This window comes from Cyrtonyx montezumae, unplaced genomic scaffold (assembly GCF_038088225.1).
Source record: "Cyrtonyx montezumae isolate F1298 unplaced genomic scaffold, pur_monq_1.0 scaffold_5, whole genome shotgun sequence".
Taxonomy (NCBI): domain Eukaryota; kingdom Metazoa; phylum Chordata; class Aves; order Galliformes; family Odontophoridae; genus Cyrtonyx; species Cyrtonyx montezumae.
In genome coordinates this window covers 21,471,028-21,490,667 of record NW_027072056.1, presented here as the reverse complement: position 1 = coordinate 21,490,667, position 19,640 = coordinate 21,471,028, and the positions used below count along the sequence as shown (strand labels likewise).

The following is a 19,640-nucleotide window of genomic DNA, read 5'->3' as shown; positions in this document are numbered from 1 at the left end:
GTGTGCGGCGTGGTGCTGGCTCCCTCCTGCACATCACTGTGCAAGCTCCGGCCCATCCCTACCACCGAATTTCCCCTCGTTTCCATCACCCCGTGCCTCTCAACGGCAGCGGCTCCATCCCTGCGCTGGAGAGTTGCCAGAAGTTTCTCATCTCTGTCTGTGGGCTGCGTGCTCGCTCGCGCTCTGCCTTTCTCTCTCTCTCTCTCTCTCTCTCTCGCTTTTTTTTTCCCCTCTTTGAGCTTTCCCGATGCCGACAGAGTGAGCCGAGCTCCGCGGTGTGCAGCTGGCATTGCGGGCACGGCGCGCTGCGGGAACGCTCCCTCCTTTCCCTGCAGGTGACGGGGAACTTGGCGATGCGGCTGGTAACGTATGGCGTTTCCTACCTACATACCGCAGCTCCGAGAGACGAGTTTCCTTCCAACTAATTAAAGCGAGGCGATGCCGGGGGGGGGTGGGTGCCTGTCGGACGCGGACGCTGCTCGTTTGACTTGCGGGCAGGTTTCCCTCCAGGAATCTCACATCAAGCAGCACTTCCCTGAGAGAAGGAGCTCGCACGAGCACAGATCAGCAGCTGTGCTTTGCGGTGCGTGCAGGGCTGCGGTAAGTTCGCGGGGAAGCTGGAATTTCAGACCACGTTATGCTGTAGGCTCGGGAAGGAAAGTGTCGTCTTCGCGTGATAACAATTTAGTGGAGGTGATGGAAAATTCAGAGAGCAGTGGCCATGCTGCTGCCGTGGGATTCCTCCAGGTTTAACTGCCCTTTCGTTTTGGCTCGGCTGTTATTGGGAACAAAATGGGGTTGACCCCGTGGGGCTTTTAGTGGTGGTGCTCTCCGTGTGTGCCCCCAGCAGCAAGCAGCTCGACGGAGGGTCCTGCAGCCCGAGTTTGGCTCCTCATCCACGTGCAAAACCTGATGGATTTGTCGTGTGCAGTGCGGGTCCATACAAAGTCATCCAGGAAATGCTGTCCAGACCAATCCTGACCACAACAGTGGTCAAAGGAATGAGCTAATTAATCTTGGATTTATTATCTTTTTTTTTTTTTGTCATTCTGAAGACAGTAGTTGCTGCAGGCAGAGGTGTAGTTCAGGGAGCAGTTGTATGCATTTAGCATCAGAGCTCAGTTAAGAGCAGATGTTGAGTTCCTTCCCTTAGAAGCACTTCCCCCAGGAACAGCTGATGTTGTCTTTACACCTGGTGCAAAGCCATACATCATCTCACCACAGCAAAGAAATTGCCCGCAACGCTGTTCCGTTTTCCTCTCCCTCCAAACAGACCACTTCAGTGCTGTCCACATCATTAAAAAGCTGTCCATCAGGACGTGGTGGTCGGCACGGGTATACGTGAACCCCACGGGGCAGCAAACAAAGCTGGGTGCTGTGAGCTCTGCGGGGAGACGGCACGTGGGGGTTAAAGCTGCTCGAGGCTGTGGGGCAGCTCCAGGCAGTGCGTGAGGCTGCGTGCTGCCCTGCACCGCGTGGCATCCCCCTGCCTCCCTTCCTTCAGTCGGTATTGATGGATCTGACAGGGCTCAGGAGATACGGCTCTTAGCTGTGGTGTGGGTGGATGTAAATAAGCGAATATTGAATTGTAATCCCTACAAAGGTAAAATTAATCTGAGCTTTTATGTTTTCCAGGACAACTTGTCAGACCATGTAAACTCATTTGCTAAATTGCACAGGAAAACAGAATGCATTAGGAATATCTAATTTGCCTGCAGCTGAATATATTTTGATTCCCTTTACTGCCTGCTTCATGTTTTTCAGCCTTTTGGATGACAGCTTCTGTGGGTGGTCTTATAAATAAGAAAAGTACATAAAGAATTTACCTTGGTAGTAAGGTGCTGGAATTCACCGTGTGTTCACAAACAGAACTGCAAAGCCTCGTGTATGGTGCCACAGAGTTTTCTCACTTGCTTGGACAGTGCATTTCAGAGCACAAATGCCATATGTGACCTTCTCATGCTTTAAAATCCACACTCTGAGAAGCGTGCTCTGTGTGCTCAAAAGTCCCACAGGTTCTCACCCTTGCATTGGTGGACTCGTGTAACCTTGGCAGAACCAAGGGGACTAACCAAAAGCCAAATGGTGAGCTCATCTGTTTTGTATTAAAAAGTCTGGATAGACCCAGAGTGCAGGAATGGGATTGAATTCAAGGAAAACTTATGGGCTTTCAGCAATTTCCCTGGGTGCCAAAGAAAATACTGTAGTAAATGGCATTGTTGGTATGTTCTCTGAGCATGGTTTCAAAATGGCCATAGCTGTTACACAGACCCTCATGGCAGCTTCCCAGCAAACCCAGTATTTATCACTTTCTCTGTCTGGGAAGCCTGGGCTGTGCTCACCACGGTGGGCAGTGGCCGTGCACACACATCCAGCTGCTGGGGCTGGGCAGTCTGGGATGGCCATGCAGAGCTCAGTGCCAACCCAAGAGCAGCCAGTACATTTATCCAGGCCGAAACACCAGAGCACACTTGGTGAGTAAATACAGTATGCAAAAGCAGCTGTGTTGCGGTGGATCAGTGTGTCACACAGCAGTGATGTCTGTGGAATTCATGTGGAGTTTGGTTGTGAGGTTGTGAGGCAGATGAAGCAAGTGCTGCTCTCACCAAACTCAGCAGATCATACATTTGGGGATGTTTTCTTTTAATAGGGTCAGTTCCTTTGAAGAGTACAATGTGCTTTTGAGCAGAAGCAGCATTTAGGAGAATTTCTACTAGGCAAGAATAATGATTCTCTCTTCTTCTTTTCCTCTTCTGCCTTCTTCAGCACTGGACAAAGCTGTAGGGCTGGATGCATTCCCAGGCAGTTTGCGTCCTGTTGGTGGGAGCACCTCAGAGCTGTAGGCTTCAAAGGGACGGTGGCAGCCTTTGGAACCTGCACTGGGCTCTGAGCATCACCTGGAAGGGTGCTCCTCAGCTCTGGCCAGTGATCCTGCTGGCCCTGTGGGCTCGGAGGAGCTGGTTGGGGTAGGCACAGTGGGTGAAATGCATGTAACTGGGCTACAAAGCAAGGGGTGAGGAGAGGAAACCACTCACCAGTCTGAAACTGTATGGTCTTCGAGGCAGGGAGAGGAATTACTTAGCGTGGCATGAAGAGATGTAATGAGTAAGATGATAAAGGCAGAGTTACGCTGAATGTAGGAAAATTTTCCTGTTGTATGTGTTTTTTTGATGATATGCAAAATAACCTCTACAGGGAGGCAAATGAAACTTTACTATTTAAGCACTGAAAAAGAGCTGTGACAAGCTCTGTATCCAAATGAATGTGACACATATTGGATCAGGCAACTCAACTCATTTTTTAAGTCTCTATTCCCATTCTGTGGCAAAAGAAATTTGTAGTAAAACTCAAAGTTATTTTCAGAATTCAATGAGGTGTTTAAATAGGGCTATTAAATTATAAGTGTTTAATACACCTATAAAATCTAGGTGTTCAGCAGGACTGTTAAACACGAGGAGTAGCTGAGGTGCATTTCAACACCATGCTGCCGTGCAGCATTCCTGGCAAGGAATCAGACCGATAACAACAGGAGTACACGGTCGGGTCCTCCAGTAGTTCATGCACAGAAATGCAGATGTTTTTGTATCTGATGCTCTGCACACACCCTCTGGATGTGGAGATAGGTGCCTTCCACCCTCCACGCCCAATTTCAGCTGGTGCATCTGGAAACAGCTGAGCTGCTGAAGGCATTCACAGCAAACTGCTCCCACGTGGTATGGTTTTGCAGCAGTTCTTAGTTCAGCTCCCAGGGCTGTATGAAAGCCTCTCCTGTACCTCTGTGCTTTGAGCCAGAACCAGGAGATGTTTCTGCTGCAGGGTTCTGCTGTGACCACTCGTTGCTGCAGCTGCCCTTGCTGTAATTAGCTCAGCTGGGGCACAGGAGCCTGATTGCCCAGCTGCAGCACCTCCACCCAACCCATACTCCCCACTCAGAACCAGTGCTTCCAGGAGCAGGGAGGCCGCAGCGTTGTCCTTTTGCTGCTGAAGCTGGCCTGTGTTTTCTGTTTTACTGTTGTGCTTGAGTGGAAGTGGGGAAGGTCAGGTAAGAAGCTGCTTTTCTCATCTTGGTGGGTCAAGAATGTGAGTGCTGTGCCTGCTTTCAGGATGTGCATCTTCTATAGATCTGTCTTTCGTGTTTGCCTCTTAAAGTGTACTGGGGGAAAAAACACATAACTTGTTGTATAGGAACGTCCTCTAGGCAGAGAGGTGCTGGTGTCAGGAGAGATGTGGGCTCTGCCCACAGCGAGGTGCACAGGCAGACTTGAGGGCAGGAACAGGGGTTTGGTTCCCTCTGGAGTTTCAGGGCAAAGCATTTTCTTCTCCCATGCTGAAGGTACATTGGGTGGAGCTGTGCCTTGTGGCAAGGTTGTAGCGTTACCTGCAGTCAACCAAACTGCAGATGAACTTCTTGCAAGTTGCTTTACAGCAGCATTTGAGAAGACGTGATGTGGTGCGCTGCTGTAAAGCCTGATAATGATTTTTGATAACCTTTGGGTGTGCTTTTGCTGGATGTCCTCTGGGGAACATTGTCCTTCTACAGCTCCAGCTTTCCTGCTGGATAAATGGTGGAGCATGCCCTGCTCCAGCTGCTGGCAATCAGTGTGTGCCCTTAGCAGCAAGCGATCACGGCTGTGGCTCATGGCCAGAGGCATCTGTGGCTGCAGCTGGTCAGGGCAGAGCTTCTGGTTACAGAGCACAAGTGGTTCCTGGTCAGATCGGTGTGTTTTGAGAAGCTCTGAAGAAAAAGGTGAATTGATAGAACTGAGAACTACCAGAGATGAGGGAAATTGTTGCAGAATGAGTTTTTCTTCTCCGTTCTGCCATACGTTCACCTGTGTTAGTGAGTCCTAACTGTGGTGTGTTAATTTCGTATTAATAAGTGTGAAACAAATTAGGGCACGCTGACACTTATATCAGGTTGGCTCTTGGCAGATACCCTCACATCGGTTTCTGCAGCACCAAAGGTGGCTGAGCTTCCTCTTTCTCTCAGCATCCTGGGCAGCATCCCAGGAGCATTCGACCAGAGACCTTTCAGCAGCACTGAGTGGTGAGTGCACTTGCTGCCTGCTGGCAGGTGGCAGGTGGCAGTGGTCAGGCACTGGAATGGCCTGCCTAGGGAGGTGGTTGAGGCACCATCCCTAGCGCTGTTCAAGAAGCGTTTAGATGAGGTGCTAAAGGACTTAATTTAGTAGTTGGGTAGAGATAGTGATAGGAGGATGGTTGGACTAGATGATCTTATAGGTCCTTTCCAACCTTATGAACTTATGAACTTATGAACTTATGAAAGGTGGTCACACCTCAACCAACAGCCTGATGAGCTGGATTGCTGTTTGGGAGTGGGTGCAGGTAGGATCAGGGTGGCACAAGCTATGGAACAGTGAGGGACGACCAATGCAGTGTTCTCTGTGGGCTGTTCCTGCTGCTGAGTGGCTCACCGTGGATGTGCCCGTGTCGCCAGCTGCAGGACCTCTTGTTCCCCATTTGTTTTTGTGCCCTTCTCTGGGATGAAGCTGCAGCTGTGAAGGTCGTCAGGCATCAGATGCTACAAGTTGCTGCTGTTATTGGAAGACAATTGCATCACTTGAGCTAATTTCCAAATGGCATTTCTCCTCTGAGAAAATTACATACCTGGGCTCTCTAGGAGCATGGAGTGCAAAGTGAAGAAAGCAGAGTCGTTCCTAAGGCTTTTTGAGCAATGAGATTTTGTTAACCTACTTACCAAAGCACAATTAAGTGTAGCTGAGTAATGGCTGCACAGGAGTGACCTTTCCTCCAAAACTCAAGCTCTCATGCATTTAGAATTTCATTAAGGAGGTTGGTACATCTGCTAATGGAAAGTTCTTGGTCAAAGAGTTACCAAGATCATAGGAATTAAGAAGAATTTCTTCTCTGAAAGAGCGGTGATGCTTTGGCACAGCTGACCAGGGAGTGGGAGGGGGAAGTCACTGTCCCTGGAGGAGCTCAGGAACCATGGGGATGTGTTTATGGGTACAGTGGGGTGGGCTGGGGTTGGGTTGAGGATCCTGGAGGTCTTTCTCAACCAGAATGATTCTGTGACGTTACTCACTGGGAGGTGAGCCATCTCTGCTACAAATTGTTTGCAGAGATGTGTTTCTCTCACTTTAAGAGGACTGTTCACCTCCTTAGGTGCTCCTAGCAATTCACATCTTATAAGCTCTTGCACAGCCCTGGCTGCTACCAGCAGTGGTACAGCACAGCAGCATTTTTTTTCCCGTTTCTGAGCGCTTTTGGGATATATTAAAGCCAGACCGAGCTTTGTCCATTTCTTTCACGTGGTGCTTCCTGCTGAAACATCCTTCCTGAGTGAAGTAAAGCTCCTCTCATCAGTACAAAAGATCAAGCTTCCAAATGCAGTAATAAGAAATGGAACGGCAGCTCTCATTTCCTCAGGCCGGAGTTTGTCCCCAGGGCTCTAGTGTGAATCCCAAAGGTGCATTTTGGAGTAGCTTTAGGCCATCGAAGAAAGGGTGAGAGTACTGGAAGAGCAAATTGGGAAAAGGGAAGACTGGCCCAGGTGATGTGGAGCAGAGCTCTGTGTGCTGGAGGTGGGCTCAGCTGTTGATGTGTTGGCATTAAGAAGAACTTGCACTTGTTTTCCAGCTCCACGTTAAGTGAGGTTTCTCATTTCACACTTCTAATGGGAAATATATTTCTGGCTTTCTCTGTTTGCAGAGGATAACTGGCAGATGTGAAGTCTAAAGGCCAATATTTGTTGCTGTTCAGAATCTCTTTTATTTCTTTTAATTGAGTTTGGTGACATTTGATGTTTTGGCTTTTGGATTTGAAATGATAATATGCTCTTTAGGAGTATCTTGCAAATTACTGGAACTGTATCAGATTTTGTACATTAATAATAAGCGTTGCAAACTGCCATTTGAAACCACTGGGTTTGTTTTTTTAATACAGAATTCTGTCCTCCTGTTTGGAGAGATTTTCTTCCCGTCTCAGAAATGACTTGGTAATAAGGGAAGAGGAAATAAAGGAAAATTGGACTCTTTGATGTCTGTTTTCCTCCATTTTTACCTTTCTCCTCCCCCCTTCCCAAGTCTTCCATGCAACCACTGAGGTTACCATTCCCCTTAGTTACATACAAGCTCACCTCTGCTCAGATACTCTTGTCCCTCTGTCAGAATATTATTTCTGTTTGTTAAAACCCAATGGGATGGTGCTTTCCTAAGCTATTTTCTTAAAAATAAATAAATAAATATATAGAAAACAGCTGCTTTGAGGCACTTAGGCTGAACTTCCTATTAATGCTTTAAGCCACTTTACTTTACCTGTTTTTCAAGTAAAGTGTGGGCTCACAATAGTGAAGGAGCAGTTCCTCAAAGGTTTCATTGAAGATGGCACCTTCAGTTTGTGCTTCTGGAGAGAGTGTCACCACGGGGTGAGGTCTGTGCCAGCTGACTGTGAGCAGCTGTGGTTCTGTAAGGGGTTGTTGGATTTCAGGCTTGTCTTCTCTTAAAGAATTAATTTGCCTGATTTGAAAGCTTCTTGCACTGAGGTAGTTTGATACCAGTACTACTTCTAGATGGAAGCACTGATATATATGGAAGGAGAAGTGGCAGTGATGTTGTTTCCTACCTCAGGGAGCGTTTATGTCTAGCTCCTCACCCCTGTGATCCCATGGGAGTGGAGTTTGCTTATCCATGATAAAAGTGCCCACGCTGGGCAGTGTTAAACTTGGACTCTTGATTGAAATGTGTGTCCCCAGTGTGAACAGTTGGTTTAAGTTATCAGTTCAAAACCGTGCCACCATCGCTTTGCCTGCTGCTAATTGCTGAGGATCTCAGGCAGTACATGGGCACAGCACGCAGCTAGGTGTGAAGCAGCTGTGACTTTGGGCCAACTCTTCTTCCCATGGGCTCTGACAGTAATGTGCCATCATCTACATTGTCTCTTGCAAGTGTACATAGTGCCAGCATGTTGATGTCACCAAAGCAACAATTGGAATTCAGATTCTTCAGATGAAAAGCTACGTTCTCCTTAGGTTTACAGTTTGAAGTGGTGTTCCTGAGTGAAGTGGTGCAATTAAAAGTGAAACAGAGGCCTGAGGATGATGGATGTGACCCGCGGTGCTCTCATGCTGAGCGTGCTGTGTGATGACCCCTGCAGAGGGTAAATGGGAGATCCATCATCGAGACTGCAGGCATATTCAGGCAGGAGCGGGGAGGCCATCCCATCAGGACCTGCCACTCCAAGAAGCCCCATGAATATTCTTGCATGCATTTTAATGCAAAACATTGGTCTTATTGTCCGTTGGGGAGCATGAGGTTTGCTTCACAAGCAGAGCCATGAGCTCGGTGATGGATGTGCCCCATGGGGCTGGGAGGTGCACCCTGAGGGAAGATGGAGTGGCCCGAGACGTTGGGTGCTGGTGGTGCCTGTCACAACCTCGAAAATAACAGCACGAAGTAATTTAGCATCTTACATTTATAATTGAGTCTGACTTCCGCAGTGATCTCTGACAGCATAAATTGTATTGTGCTATGGGAGCTCCAACCAGTGGGCAAGATTAATGGTCGGGTAATGGGAAGAGATGTCTGGAAACACTTTCTTCCTACAGAAATTAAGGGGCATTAATTTAGACATAAAAGACGTAAATGTTGGGAGACGTTGGCTTCCAGGAGTGATAGCACGTATAATAATGGTGCTTCTCAAGTTTATTACTGTTTTCAGTATTGCAGATGGCTGCAAATCGTAGGGCTCTCTCCCATTGTGTCTTTCCCCTCTGCCAAATTAACGAAGGGATGTTAAATCCTGGCTACCCTTAATACAGTGCATATGTTAATGATAGCAATTGCTTCATTGTGCTGCTAAATTGAGGGAAGCAAGGCAAGATGTGGGGAAGTGCGTGTGCTTTGGTTGGTGCTGGGTATTATTTTGGGATTCAGACTTATGTTCTGCTCTTTGGAAGAGGAGTGCATTTGCATCTCGTGCTTGCCAGCACATTTCTGTTTTGAGTGCTTTCGCGTTTCAATTGCTTTTGGGGATGTTTTGGGACAGGAACTTATGTTCTGTATAAACTGGAGCTGTCTGGAAGGTGAATAACTTTGTATTTGGCAGTAAGCTGCTGTTCTGGGTGATTTCACCCAAACCAGCCGTACAGACACGCGTTTTTCTGATCAGTGTGCTCCTCTGAATTCCAAAGAGGAGACTGCCCTGACCTGAGTGACTCCTGCTGGTGGGAGGTGGGCTGTGAGCAGGTCCTGCAGGCAGAGCAGGGCTATGCTGTGCTGCAGGTTACAGCTTCACTTGTTGCAGCTCTCGGGAAGCATGCAGCCGAGATGAGGGACTGCAAGTAGCCACAGCTGCAGTGTGTTGGAACGTGACCTCGGTGGTATTTCTGCTTGTGAGAAAACCTGTCGGTGTAACCAGGAGCTCTCCTTCACCTCCTTGCACCTGAGCAGCCGTGCAGCAAAGCCTGCTGATGGAGCATGCTTAAGCCTGGAGTGCATTCAGCCATGAGTTGTGCTCGTGCAGATATTGGTGCCTCAGCTCCTCCACCTGTGGGACCACCCTGTGTGCTCACCGAGGCCTTGGTGCACGGGGAGGGGGGCTGGGAGGAAACCAGAGGGGTGCTGGGATGTCATTTGTGCCAGTAAGCAGATCTAAATTATGTAAATTGCTGTCTGCGCTGAATCTGCCATCTGGAAAAAGTTATGCATACAGAAATGTGTCGGGGCAATGCGAGGGATGGAGCGTCGCTGGGAAGGCAGAGGGTTTGGTGGGATAAAACCAGCCTGCACCAAGAAAATGTATTCACCTGCTCCAGGCCAGTGGTAAAGCTGTTCTGTAATAGCCTGTTAAATTTAGTGGGACCGAAACAATTGTTTAAACCTGCTTTGTGGTTTGAAACCTTCCTTGTGATCAGGGCCAGCTGCACGCTGGTTGGCATGCACAGGAGGAGCATGGCTACCTGGTGTAAGGGGAGGGAATGTGGAGCTGGAGCCTGACATTTCTGGGGAGGGGAAGAGGCTGAGGATGTGCTCTGCTGCCGTAATTGTTTCCTCCCGTGAATGGAATTACAGGGGTAGAAGGCTGCAGCATGTATTGCTCTTGAGCACGTTGGCCACCCTGGTGTCTGAAGGGTCAGAGCAGCTGTGTCTGGGTTCTCAGCCAAAGCAAGAGCTCCTGTGAGCTGAAGGAGCACACGTTGTGGAGCTGTGTCACCTAATGTGTAATGTGTTCTAGGCAGATCATTCCCTCACAGAGTCACAGAACCAATGTGGTTGGGAAAGACCTCTGAGATCCGCACCCCACCACACTGCCCACACTCCTCAGGGCCACGGCCCCACAGTTCTCAGCACCCCCAGGGACGGTGACCCCAGCACTCCCTGGGCAGCTGTGCAGCGCATCACTGCTCTTTTGGAGAAGTAATGCTTCCCAATACCCAACCTGACCCTCCCCTGGCACAACTTCAGGCCATACTCTCCCATTCTGTCAGTGTCTTTGAGCAGGTATTGCCTTCCCTTCTGCTCCCGAGACAACACCTGTGCAGAGCGTGCCTGCTGCCAGGCGACGGAGGGGTTTGATTCTTCCCAGGGGCACAAAAAGCAAAGCTTTACAGCAGCCCCCTGTCTACGTTCCAGCCACTTCTGCATGTCTCCCATTTACAGCAGCAGCGTGCTCCCGGCATCGTGTCATTCATTACAAGAGCAGCACGGTACGCGTATTAGTAATATTCTGTAAAGCGGAGCAGTAATTACAGAATGCTTTGTCAAATTTTATTATCTGTTACAGCAGAGCTCTGTGTGTGCTACTGCAGGGAGCGGGGGGGGCCGGGCCGGCTGCTCTCCTCATAGCTCCGGACGCACAGCGTTTAATTTAAAGGAAAAAATAACAGTTGGAGACTGTCAGCGATGCTCCCATAAAAAGTCCGCCGGCTTCTGCTGCAATGCAGAAGGGAAACAAATGGTTCCCATTTGTTGTCGGCACACTGTAGCCCCACGGAGCTGGCTTTGCCGTGATAAACTGTTGCCATTGAATCGTATTCCCACGAGCCGCTTCTGCCGCCTATTTAAAAAGCATAACGCCATCTCATGTATTTCTAATTATTTGCGAGATGAAGGGATACGTGCTTCGCGGTGCTGTTTTTTGCTTACTGTTCTCGTCGCTTGTGAAGCAGTGCTGGGCACCTTGCCTCATTCTCTTGCTGTTTATTAAACTGCTTTTTAATGAAATGGGTCAGCTGTGTTGGGGTGAAGGCAGCGCTGATTGCTGTGTCTGGACATGGGAGGACGGCGTGCGTTTCCAGCAGGAACGCTGCCTGCATCCAGGGCTCCAGAGCTGGAGGGGGAGGGTGTTGCAGCTCGGAGCTTTATCAGGTTTGCTCTTTGCAGCATGTGCTCCCTTCTTTGAGGATTAGGCCGAATGTTGCCAAGCTAACGGAGCAGCAAGGTTGGTCTTTTTTCTTCTTTGAGGGAGTCTGGGGAATAAGTCGGGTTTCAATTCCCTGGTTCACCTTCTCTGATCCTGATAGGAGCAGCAGCAGTGTGGCTCGCTGTCCTGCCTGGTGTCCTTATGGCGTGGTGGATCCCATCCCAGGGCTGCTCTTCATTCTGGGGATGCTGTGTGCAGCATGGGCTCTGCTCACCACTTCCTCCACTGTTACTGTAAAAAACATCATCCAGCAGCTTTGGTGGTAGCTTTGGCGTAGTCCTTGCAAACTGAGACTTGGTACCTCTCTGCCAGGGCTGCCTTCTACATGCTGGAAGGGATAGGGAGATTTCTGTGTGCTGTGTCAGCTGTGTCAAATAGCAGATGAGACCGAGCAATCAGTGCCCCTTTGTGTCCTTCAAAATCCATTGTAGAAAAACTGCTGTGAATGGGTGACTCGATGCTTTGATGTAAGAAGCAGCAGCCTGTTCTTCTAGCTGGGTCAGTGTCTGGGTTCCAGCCAGGTGATGCTCTTAAATTGCTTTGCTGGAGTCATGAGTACAATTTCAAACTTTAGGATATTTAAATAGAAGGAGCCAACGGGATCAGAGTAAAAAAGGTTGTTCTAACAGAGGGGAGGATCTGGGCCAGAAGAAAGCTCCTCCATCTGTGCTGGAGACAGGACTGTGACCCCAGGGTGTCCCATGAAGTACCCATGCAGATAGCTGGTTTTTGAATGTGTGGCAAGGAAGGGATGGCTCTACCCTGAATGCAATACGTATTGATTACATGTGTTGTGCTCCTCCTCTGTCTGGCAAAATTAGAAAGGGAAAACATAAGATTTAAATAGAAATCCATTTACGTTCTCAATAGCTTTTACTGCCTCTGTGCTAAATTTAGTGATAATTAAGTTCTCTGCACTTCTAACGAGGCACTTCTCCTGGTGGCTCTTTCCCAGTGGTCAGTCCTGCAGAAGCACAAGTCTTTTTCCGTATCACACATTGTAATGAGCACTATGCTCGTTGTAATGAGGAATAGTTCCTGTTCTCCTGCAGTATGAGGACCGATCCGGAGCAAACGATCCAAACCTCTCTTTTTGTTGGAAGCTTTGGGTTTCTCAAGTAGGCAAGAAAACCTCCTTGAAAAATTCCTTCTATTTCCTGCAAGCACCCAGCATTGTCCTGGATGTGCTGTGGGGCATTGGGTCATTGTGCCTTTGAGTGTTGGCTCCCTCTGCCTCTACCAACAGACTATTCAGCGAGCAGGTGCTGTAAGACCCAGAGAAAACCCTCACCTCCAGGATGTAGCTGTTCTTAAGTCCTAGGCTTAGAGCTTCTGATTTGTGGCTGCCTGTAATGCTTTACCCGGCGTGAGCTAAGTGTTTAAAATTCCCCTGGCACGCATCTCTTTCCCCACCTGGGAGCTCCATGGGGTGATGGAAGGGCCGGATTTCCTGGCTCAGCCATTCCCCATGGGACACACAAAACTGCCCCAGCAACAGAACGAGCTTTGCAGCCTTTCAGATGATGAGCATTGGCGGGCTCCGAGAGATTACATGGCATTATTGATCTGACCTTTCTTTCCCATCATCAAAGTTTATCCACTTGTAAGGAGTTTTCTGCAGAAGTAGCGGTCTGACCTTTACTGCTTTCAACAATCCATGATAAATGGAGGAGATGAACACCCAGTGCCAACATTTGCTTCTTTTTTCAAGCCTGAATCTCCCGATTTTGACAGATATATCCTGTTAATACTGCAGTTTCCAGAGAGATAACCGTACCATTAAGGCAGCATCTTCAACTTAACATTTATATAACATTTTACTATGGCTTCCGCCCTCAGCCCATCATACATAAACACACACGAGCTGAATCTGCAGGGATGTGACTCCTTGTGACTGTTTGACCTTTTCTGCGGATTTTGAGTCAATAAAGTTCACTTCTGTGACCTTACTGTAGCTTGGCAGCAGTTCTGTGTTATGATAGCAGTACTTCTTACGTTCCTGTAGCATTAAACCTGGTGAAAATTGGATGTTACACTTATAAGCTCAGCTGTGAAAGATCTTTGTAATGAGCTACCTTTAAAAAATTGGAGGCACTGTAAAAGCACCTCAAAAATAAGGTATCTCATCAAGCAGGTTCTTTCATGTGTGAACTAAAGGGGTCTGTCTTACTTCTTGATGACAGGAAATGTCTAACTTCTGGTGAATTGAGTGAGTTTTTTTGTCCTTTCCCCACTTAGATGGGGGCAGCAAGGTTCCTCGCTGTGCTCTGTCTGGCACTCATTAAGTCATTCTGGTTTACCATTGGGAACCCAAAGGGGAGGTTACTACACAGGAGAGATCTGCGTAGTGACACCAGACAGTCAGGAAATGGATTTCCACATCAACAAGTACTTAGCTTTTCTTTTACCTTGAAGAATTATTGCAGCAGTTCTGTTTAGTTCGGAGAAAGGGTGGCTCTGGAGGAAGACAGTGCTATTATTTTCTAATATAGCCAAGTACAATGCTGTCCTGGGGGGATTTCAGTGAGTGAAGAGAGGTGAGGTGATATTTGTCGTGTTTTTCTTTTTTTTATTATTTTTCTTAAGCCATCTAAAACTCAAATGACTGTTATCACAGCATGCAAGCTGCAGCTGGATGGCATCTTTCAGAGCAGAATGAAATGGAAGTCCCAGCTGCTTAGGATATCTCAAAGCAAACTCTTATGAATGTCCCCTGGACTATCTGGCTGTGCATGCTATATCAAAGGCTTCAGTCTCTCTTCTTCTCATTGACCAGCGAAGCTGCTTTTAGAGTACAAATTAATAGGCTCATTAGTGGAAATGGAGGCGACGTGTCCTGCCTGCCTGATTTGCTAACGATGCTCAGGTGTCTTTCTGCTGATGCTCATCACTCAGTGAAGGAAATGCAAAGTATTTACAAGAATGTATTAAATTGAGGCATGGTTTTTTGTCTTTGATCGCTGCTTGGAGGCTGTCAGAGCATTGCTGGGAGCACTGGTGTGGCCTGAGGATGAGTGTGGGACACCTGGCTGCCCACCTCAGCTCTAGCAGGGCAGATTTAGTCTCTGAGCAGCTCCTGTGCCTTTGGGCCTTATTGGAATCTATGGTTTAGGTGCAAAATCCCTTCCTTGAAACGGTAATAAACTTCAACATTAAAATGAACAGGCTGTTCTTATCTTCCCCAGGGCTGCTTAATATCTGAAGTTCTTCTGTTTAACACTGTGATTTCATTTTATATCCTTCCTTTCTTTTCTCCTTTTTCTAATTTTATCTGATTTTATAATGTTTGGGAGATGGAGTCTTAATTTCCTGCCCTGCCTTTCAAGGAATCCTGAAGGAAACTGAAAGTATGAGAAGGATCTGCCCGGCCTCTGACTGTGGGCATCTGCAAGAATGAGGCACCCACCCCTCGGACAGGAAGCACTGAGGCTCTGAGCTGTGTGTAAGAGCTCTTCCTGAGGATGGAGCCCTCCAGAATTGTTCTGAGGTGTTAAGCAAGCTCTGGGTCAGCTGGATGAAGCTGTTCTGTGCCGAGAAGCAGGGCTGGGGGACTTGTGGATCGGTGTTACTGTCCCTCCAGCACTGGTGGTGTGCTTATGCTCTCTGTTGTTCATCAGTCTGCAAAATCCAAAACGTAATTGCTCTGGGGTTAATCTTATTTTCACTGTCCATTAAACATCAGTACACATTTTCTTATTACTTGGAAACAAACAAACAATTAAAGATGGGTGTGAGCTCTTAATGTATGTGACCACATCTTAGGGCTCTGCTCCTTGTGTGGTTCTGGTGGCTGTTTTTTACCCAGGCTTGAAGCGGGATGGAGAAACCTGCAACATGTGAAACTGTTTAAATTTGGCATGGTTAAGAAAGACTTTTCCCTGGTGTTTGAAGTCTACGTGTCTGTTATTCCTAAAACATTTCTTGTAAATAGCACTGAGTAAAACTGGTACCTCTGCTGAGATTGGTGAATGATGAATAATGAAGCAGGAGATCTTTTCTCCCTTTGGAGTTTGAATTAAAATAGGTATGATTATCTAGTTGTATCCCTGCCGTTAGGATGTACCAGCGCATTAAATGATGCAAGGTGACAAACTCTATTCTTTTTTTCCTTTGAACCACCTTCATAAAAATGTGCACATCTGATTAGAATCTAATTTCTCTGCGAGTCTGTTCTGAGAAATGGGCTTTTATTTCCAGTTTGGGTCGATAAGTGCACCTAATTATCGCTTTGAAGTGTCAGCACTGGAAGATACAGTGAAGAATAATTGGGCAATACTTCTGAAAAATAGGATGTAGTGATCTGAAGATTTGTTTTCTGCTGTAGCACCTGTCGGTGTGCTACCTGTGGGCTCCCTGAACTTTTTCCATCCTTCTGTGACTTTCTGAAATAACAGGTGCCCAGGCTTTCTCAGGGAGCTGTGTTATTTGGGTTAGTGGGTGAGGTTGGTGGCAGGTGACCAGGTGTCAGAACCTGGCTGCCCTCCGTGGTGTCATGTCTGCAGGAAACTCCCCATGGAGAACTTAAATCAGTGCATACGTTGGGGAAAATCTGTGCTTGATATGGAAGGTGGTCAGCACTGAGATTAGTGTATGAGATGATCAGTGATGATGTGTAAGACTTGTAATAGATAGCTCTGTGAGATGTTATCTCAGTGCTTGGTAGGAGCAAAGGCAGTAGCAGTAATCAGTGAAAAAATAATCAAGGGTGAAGCATGATGTCATGATGTTGATGTATACAGTGGTGTCCCTGAATCCCATTGAGACGGAGCAGAGATGAAAACACTTTGGCAGAGAGCAACAAATACAATCCCGCTGTGAATGCATTCATCTCCCTCTAAACTAATAGAGAGCAGCTTTCAACCAAGGATACTGTATGTGTGCTAGTCACAGTTTCAACACTAAATAACAGAGGTGGACACTTCATGGCTCAGAACATTCTGGGCAGGGAGTGAGGTGCCAATTTTTAGAGGTAGGACACTTGAGGCCTAGTGAAGGTGTTAATTTAAATGAAATTACTTAATAAAGTATTTGAAGAATGTTTTTTCCTGTCAGCAATCATAGCTGTAAATGTAAGGAATGGAGTTGTTAGGTGATGTGTGTGGTGTCAGTTCGCTGTGCTCTAAGGTTGTCACAAAGAAGTGTAGATGAGGCAGCTCTGGTATATATCCGCATGTATCCGTATCCAAATGATAAATTATTAACATACCCATTTGGAAACATGGAGCTGCTGCTCAGGGCTGCATGCTTGTGTTGGGGAGCTCCTCTTGTACAGTGCTTTTTGGTGCAGTGATGCTGTCTCAGGCATATGCAGAAGGAGAGGGAAGTCAACCAAACCCTTGAGGCCAAGGTTGTTCAAGTTCACAAGGAACCGTCCGGCTTAAGATATTGCAGGATGGTTTTGTGAATGTGTAGAGGGTACAGAGCTGTGCAGGAACTGTTGGGTGATGGAAATGTTCATAGCAAACCGCTCTGTGGGAGAAATAAAAATCCTATTGTGCATTGTACGCGTCTGAATGAGAGCACATCCCATAAGGTCATTCTGATTTATCAACCTTATAAATATTCACCATGACAACGCAGTTTCTAGAGTTACAAGAAACTGTGGATTCATTTGGGGAATTAGTGTTGGTTATCATAATTTCAGTTTGGGGCCCAGATATGTAAATAATTTCTACAGGATTCTGGTGCTAAATATTTATCTCTTGCTCTTTGACAGTATTGGTTATGCCAGGTAAGAAAAGGGAGGAGTTTCTGCTAGTGTTGCCCCAGTGACACTTGTAAGAGGGGTAAATTGTTACTGCAGTTAATAGAACTTTTACTTTCAAATAACTGATTGGAGAAACACAAAGAGCAGGTTGGGGAGTCCTCGCTTTTCCATAGTATTAGAGAGAAGATGCTGATACCTGCTCTCTTTAAAGGCGAAGTTCTACTCAAAATTTACCTGTGTGTGGAATTTTGTGTGTGGAAACAATTTTTCCATGTGAGTTTTCCTTAAGCTATTGTATTTACCCAAGTGCAGACCTGTAGCAGTCCACGTGCTACAAACACAGTGCTTGAATCTACTTTTTCACTTTGCAGTGATGTCTCCTGGGGTTCATAAATTACCTCTGTCTTCTGAATGCATCTGCTTCCTGGTGGCCAAGTCTAAATTAACACAAAACTTAATTTGTGGAAGTATATTTCTAGTTAGATGGAAGTTCTCCTTCCTCATTAAAGAAGGGGGGGGTTGGAGGATGAATTGTTTTTCCAGTACTCTCTTACCACCTTTACAGTATGCTGCTCATAAGTGTTCTTGGGTTTATTCTTGCTGTGTATGATAAGTTCTTTTTTTCCATTAAAAGCATTTTAGTCCTTGATTAGTTCTGTTAGTTTCCAAGCAGAGGGAGAAGGGCTGTGTTCCCAGCAACAAGAATGTCCGTGGGCTCTTTGAGGGACGTGGTCAGTGGGGATGGGTAGGGTTGGGCTTGGTGATGCTTAGTGGTCTCTTCCAACCTGTGTTTCTCTTCAGCTTGTAACCAGAGTGCCCTGACTGCTTGTTGCACACACCTATCCTTTAGTGTCTGGCTGAGGGGTTCAGGAGTTGCTGGGCTGACACATGGATCTTAGAACACGTGGTGTTTAGGGAACAGGGCTGAAATAACTGAAACAGCATCTTTCCTCCAAGAGCTTTTATGTTGATATTTATCCTGGAGGAAGAACCTTCTGTGACAAGATTGAAAGCCTCCAACCCGTGGACAGGCAAGCTTAGGTGGGAGCTGGTGATACGGTCACAGTGGGAGCAGAGGTCTGTGGTACTAGCAAGGACCCACGTGGCTCAGTGCTCCCAGAGGAAAATGGAGCAGTGCTGCAGGGAAGGAAAGTGTTACTCTGTAAATCACAACCCCTCTGCAGCAGTGACTTCCCTCATCCTTCTAGGATAAAGGACCTGGAATGGGTGCTAACATTGCTGCTAAAATGGGTGATTGAAATTAGGTAGTCCTTACTGCTCTTTATTTCTCCAATTGCAACCTAATTAGCTCAGCTGAAGGGAGGGACGTGCTGCATTTCTTCTGAGAAGCAGCAGCAGTGTTGTTTGCTGTGAGGATCACTCCACAGTAACTGGATTAACGTGGAGGTTGTACAGATGTCAGAATTCCTAGAAATAATGGAATTAAAGACTCCCAAAAATGTTTTTAGTCAGTGTCCTTATAAGTCACGTTCAAATTAAATGCTGGAAAATTTTGACATAACTTTGTTGTGTGCTGGGCTTTGGGCTTGATTTCTCTCTCCTCATCCTAACTCCCTGAGAGTCCCTATGTCTTGCAAAGATCTGTGAATATTTGGGAAGAGAAAGACTGGTTGACCTGGTTGGTCCCTGGGCCCTGGTGGGATGTCTTCAAGAATAAGTAACAAAGATTTTGAAGTCATAATGGTCAGCGTTTCTGAATGTGTGAATAGCATTTGTGTGCATGGCCAGGAAACCCACAGCAGTTCAGCCCATGGGTTCTTGCTGTGTGTGACGTGCTGGCACTCAGGGCTTAGGCTCTTCCATCTGTAGTTAAATCCAACAACAGGTGTTCCAATGGAGGAGATCCTCCTCCTTTGAAGCCTAGCATCAAAGGGGAATGACTGCATCTTCATGTGAATATAGAAATCTTGCTGGCTGGGATCTGCTTGTGGTGCAAAGAGATACGCTGAGCTTGGGCCTGTTATGGAAATGGTCCTTGATTTCATCTGTACATAAAGACCCAACAGCCTGTTTTCCAGAGCACTGTTGAAAAATATCCCAAGGATATTTGCAATTCTGAAACCCAGCATATGCCACAATGTCTCAGCAACAGGTCTGGGCAGTAGAATCCTGTTTCTATAGTCATTACATGAAAGTAGCCATAGCAATGCTAATTTGTGTGTTGTCTAGGGAGCAAGCAGTCCGTCAGAACAAGACTAATCTCACTGTGTGGTGTTTTGTTTTTTTTTCTAATAAAAAGAAGGAATGCTAAATAATTAACATAAACAAATGAAAACTAATTTGCCAATTTTTTTTTAAATTTTACCCAATTGCTCAATCCACATTGATGAATAATTTACAAGTCAGAAAGGAATATAAAATTAAACTGTTTCTCTGGGGTCTGCAGTGTATGTTATCTGAACATCCTATCTGACTGTTCGTTTATACAGAAAAAAAAGAGTGAAAAATAACCCCAGAGAAAACAGTATTCAGCATGAACCAGGCTGTAATAAAAAGAGCTGCAGACTCC

General features: G+C 46.7%; 1 protein-coding gene across 2 annotated transcripts in view; it reads left to right on the top strand.

Moving 5' to 3' along the window:
• SCHIP1 (schwannomin interacting protein 1) overlaps positions 1-19,640 on the top strand; it is a 128,646-nt gene that overhangs the window by 19,885 nt on the left and 89,121 nt on the right. The window contains exon 1 of one of the 2 annotated variants that reach the window (XM_065747866.1): positions 353-362. The exons of the other annotated variant lie outside the window; for it this stretch is intronic. Within the exon in view, the coding sequence (XP_065603938.1) occupies positions 354-362 (9 nt within the window). The 5' untranslated portion in view covers position 353. Of the gene's footprint in view, positions 1-352; positions 363-19,640 lie in introns of those variants that run through there. 2 annotated transcript variants of the gene reach the window in all.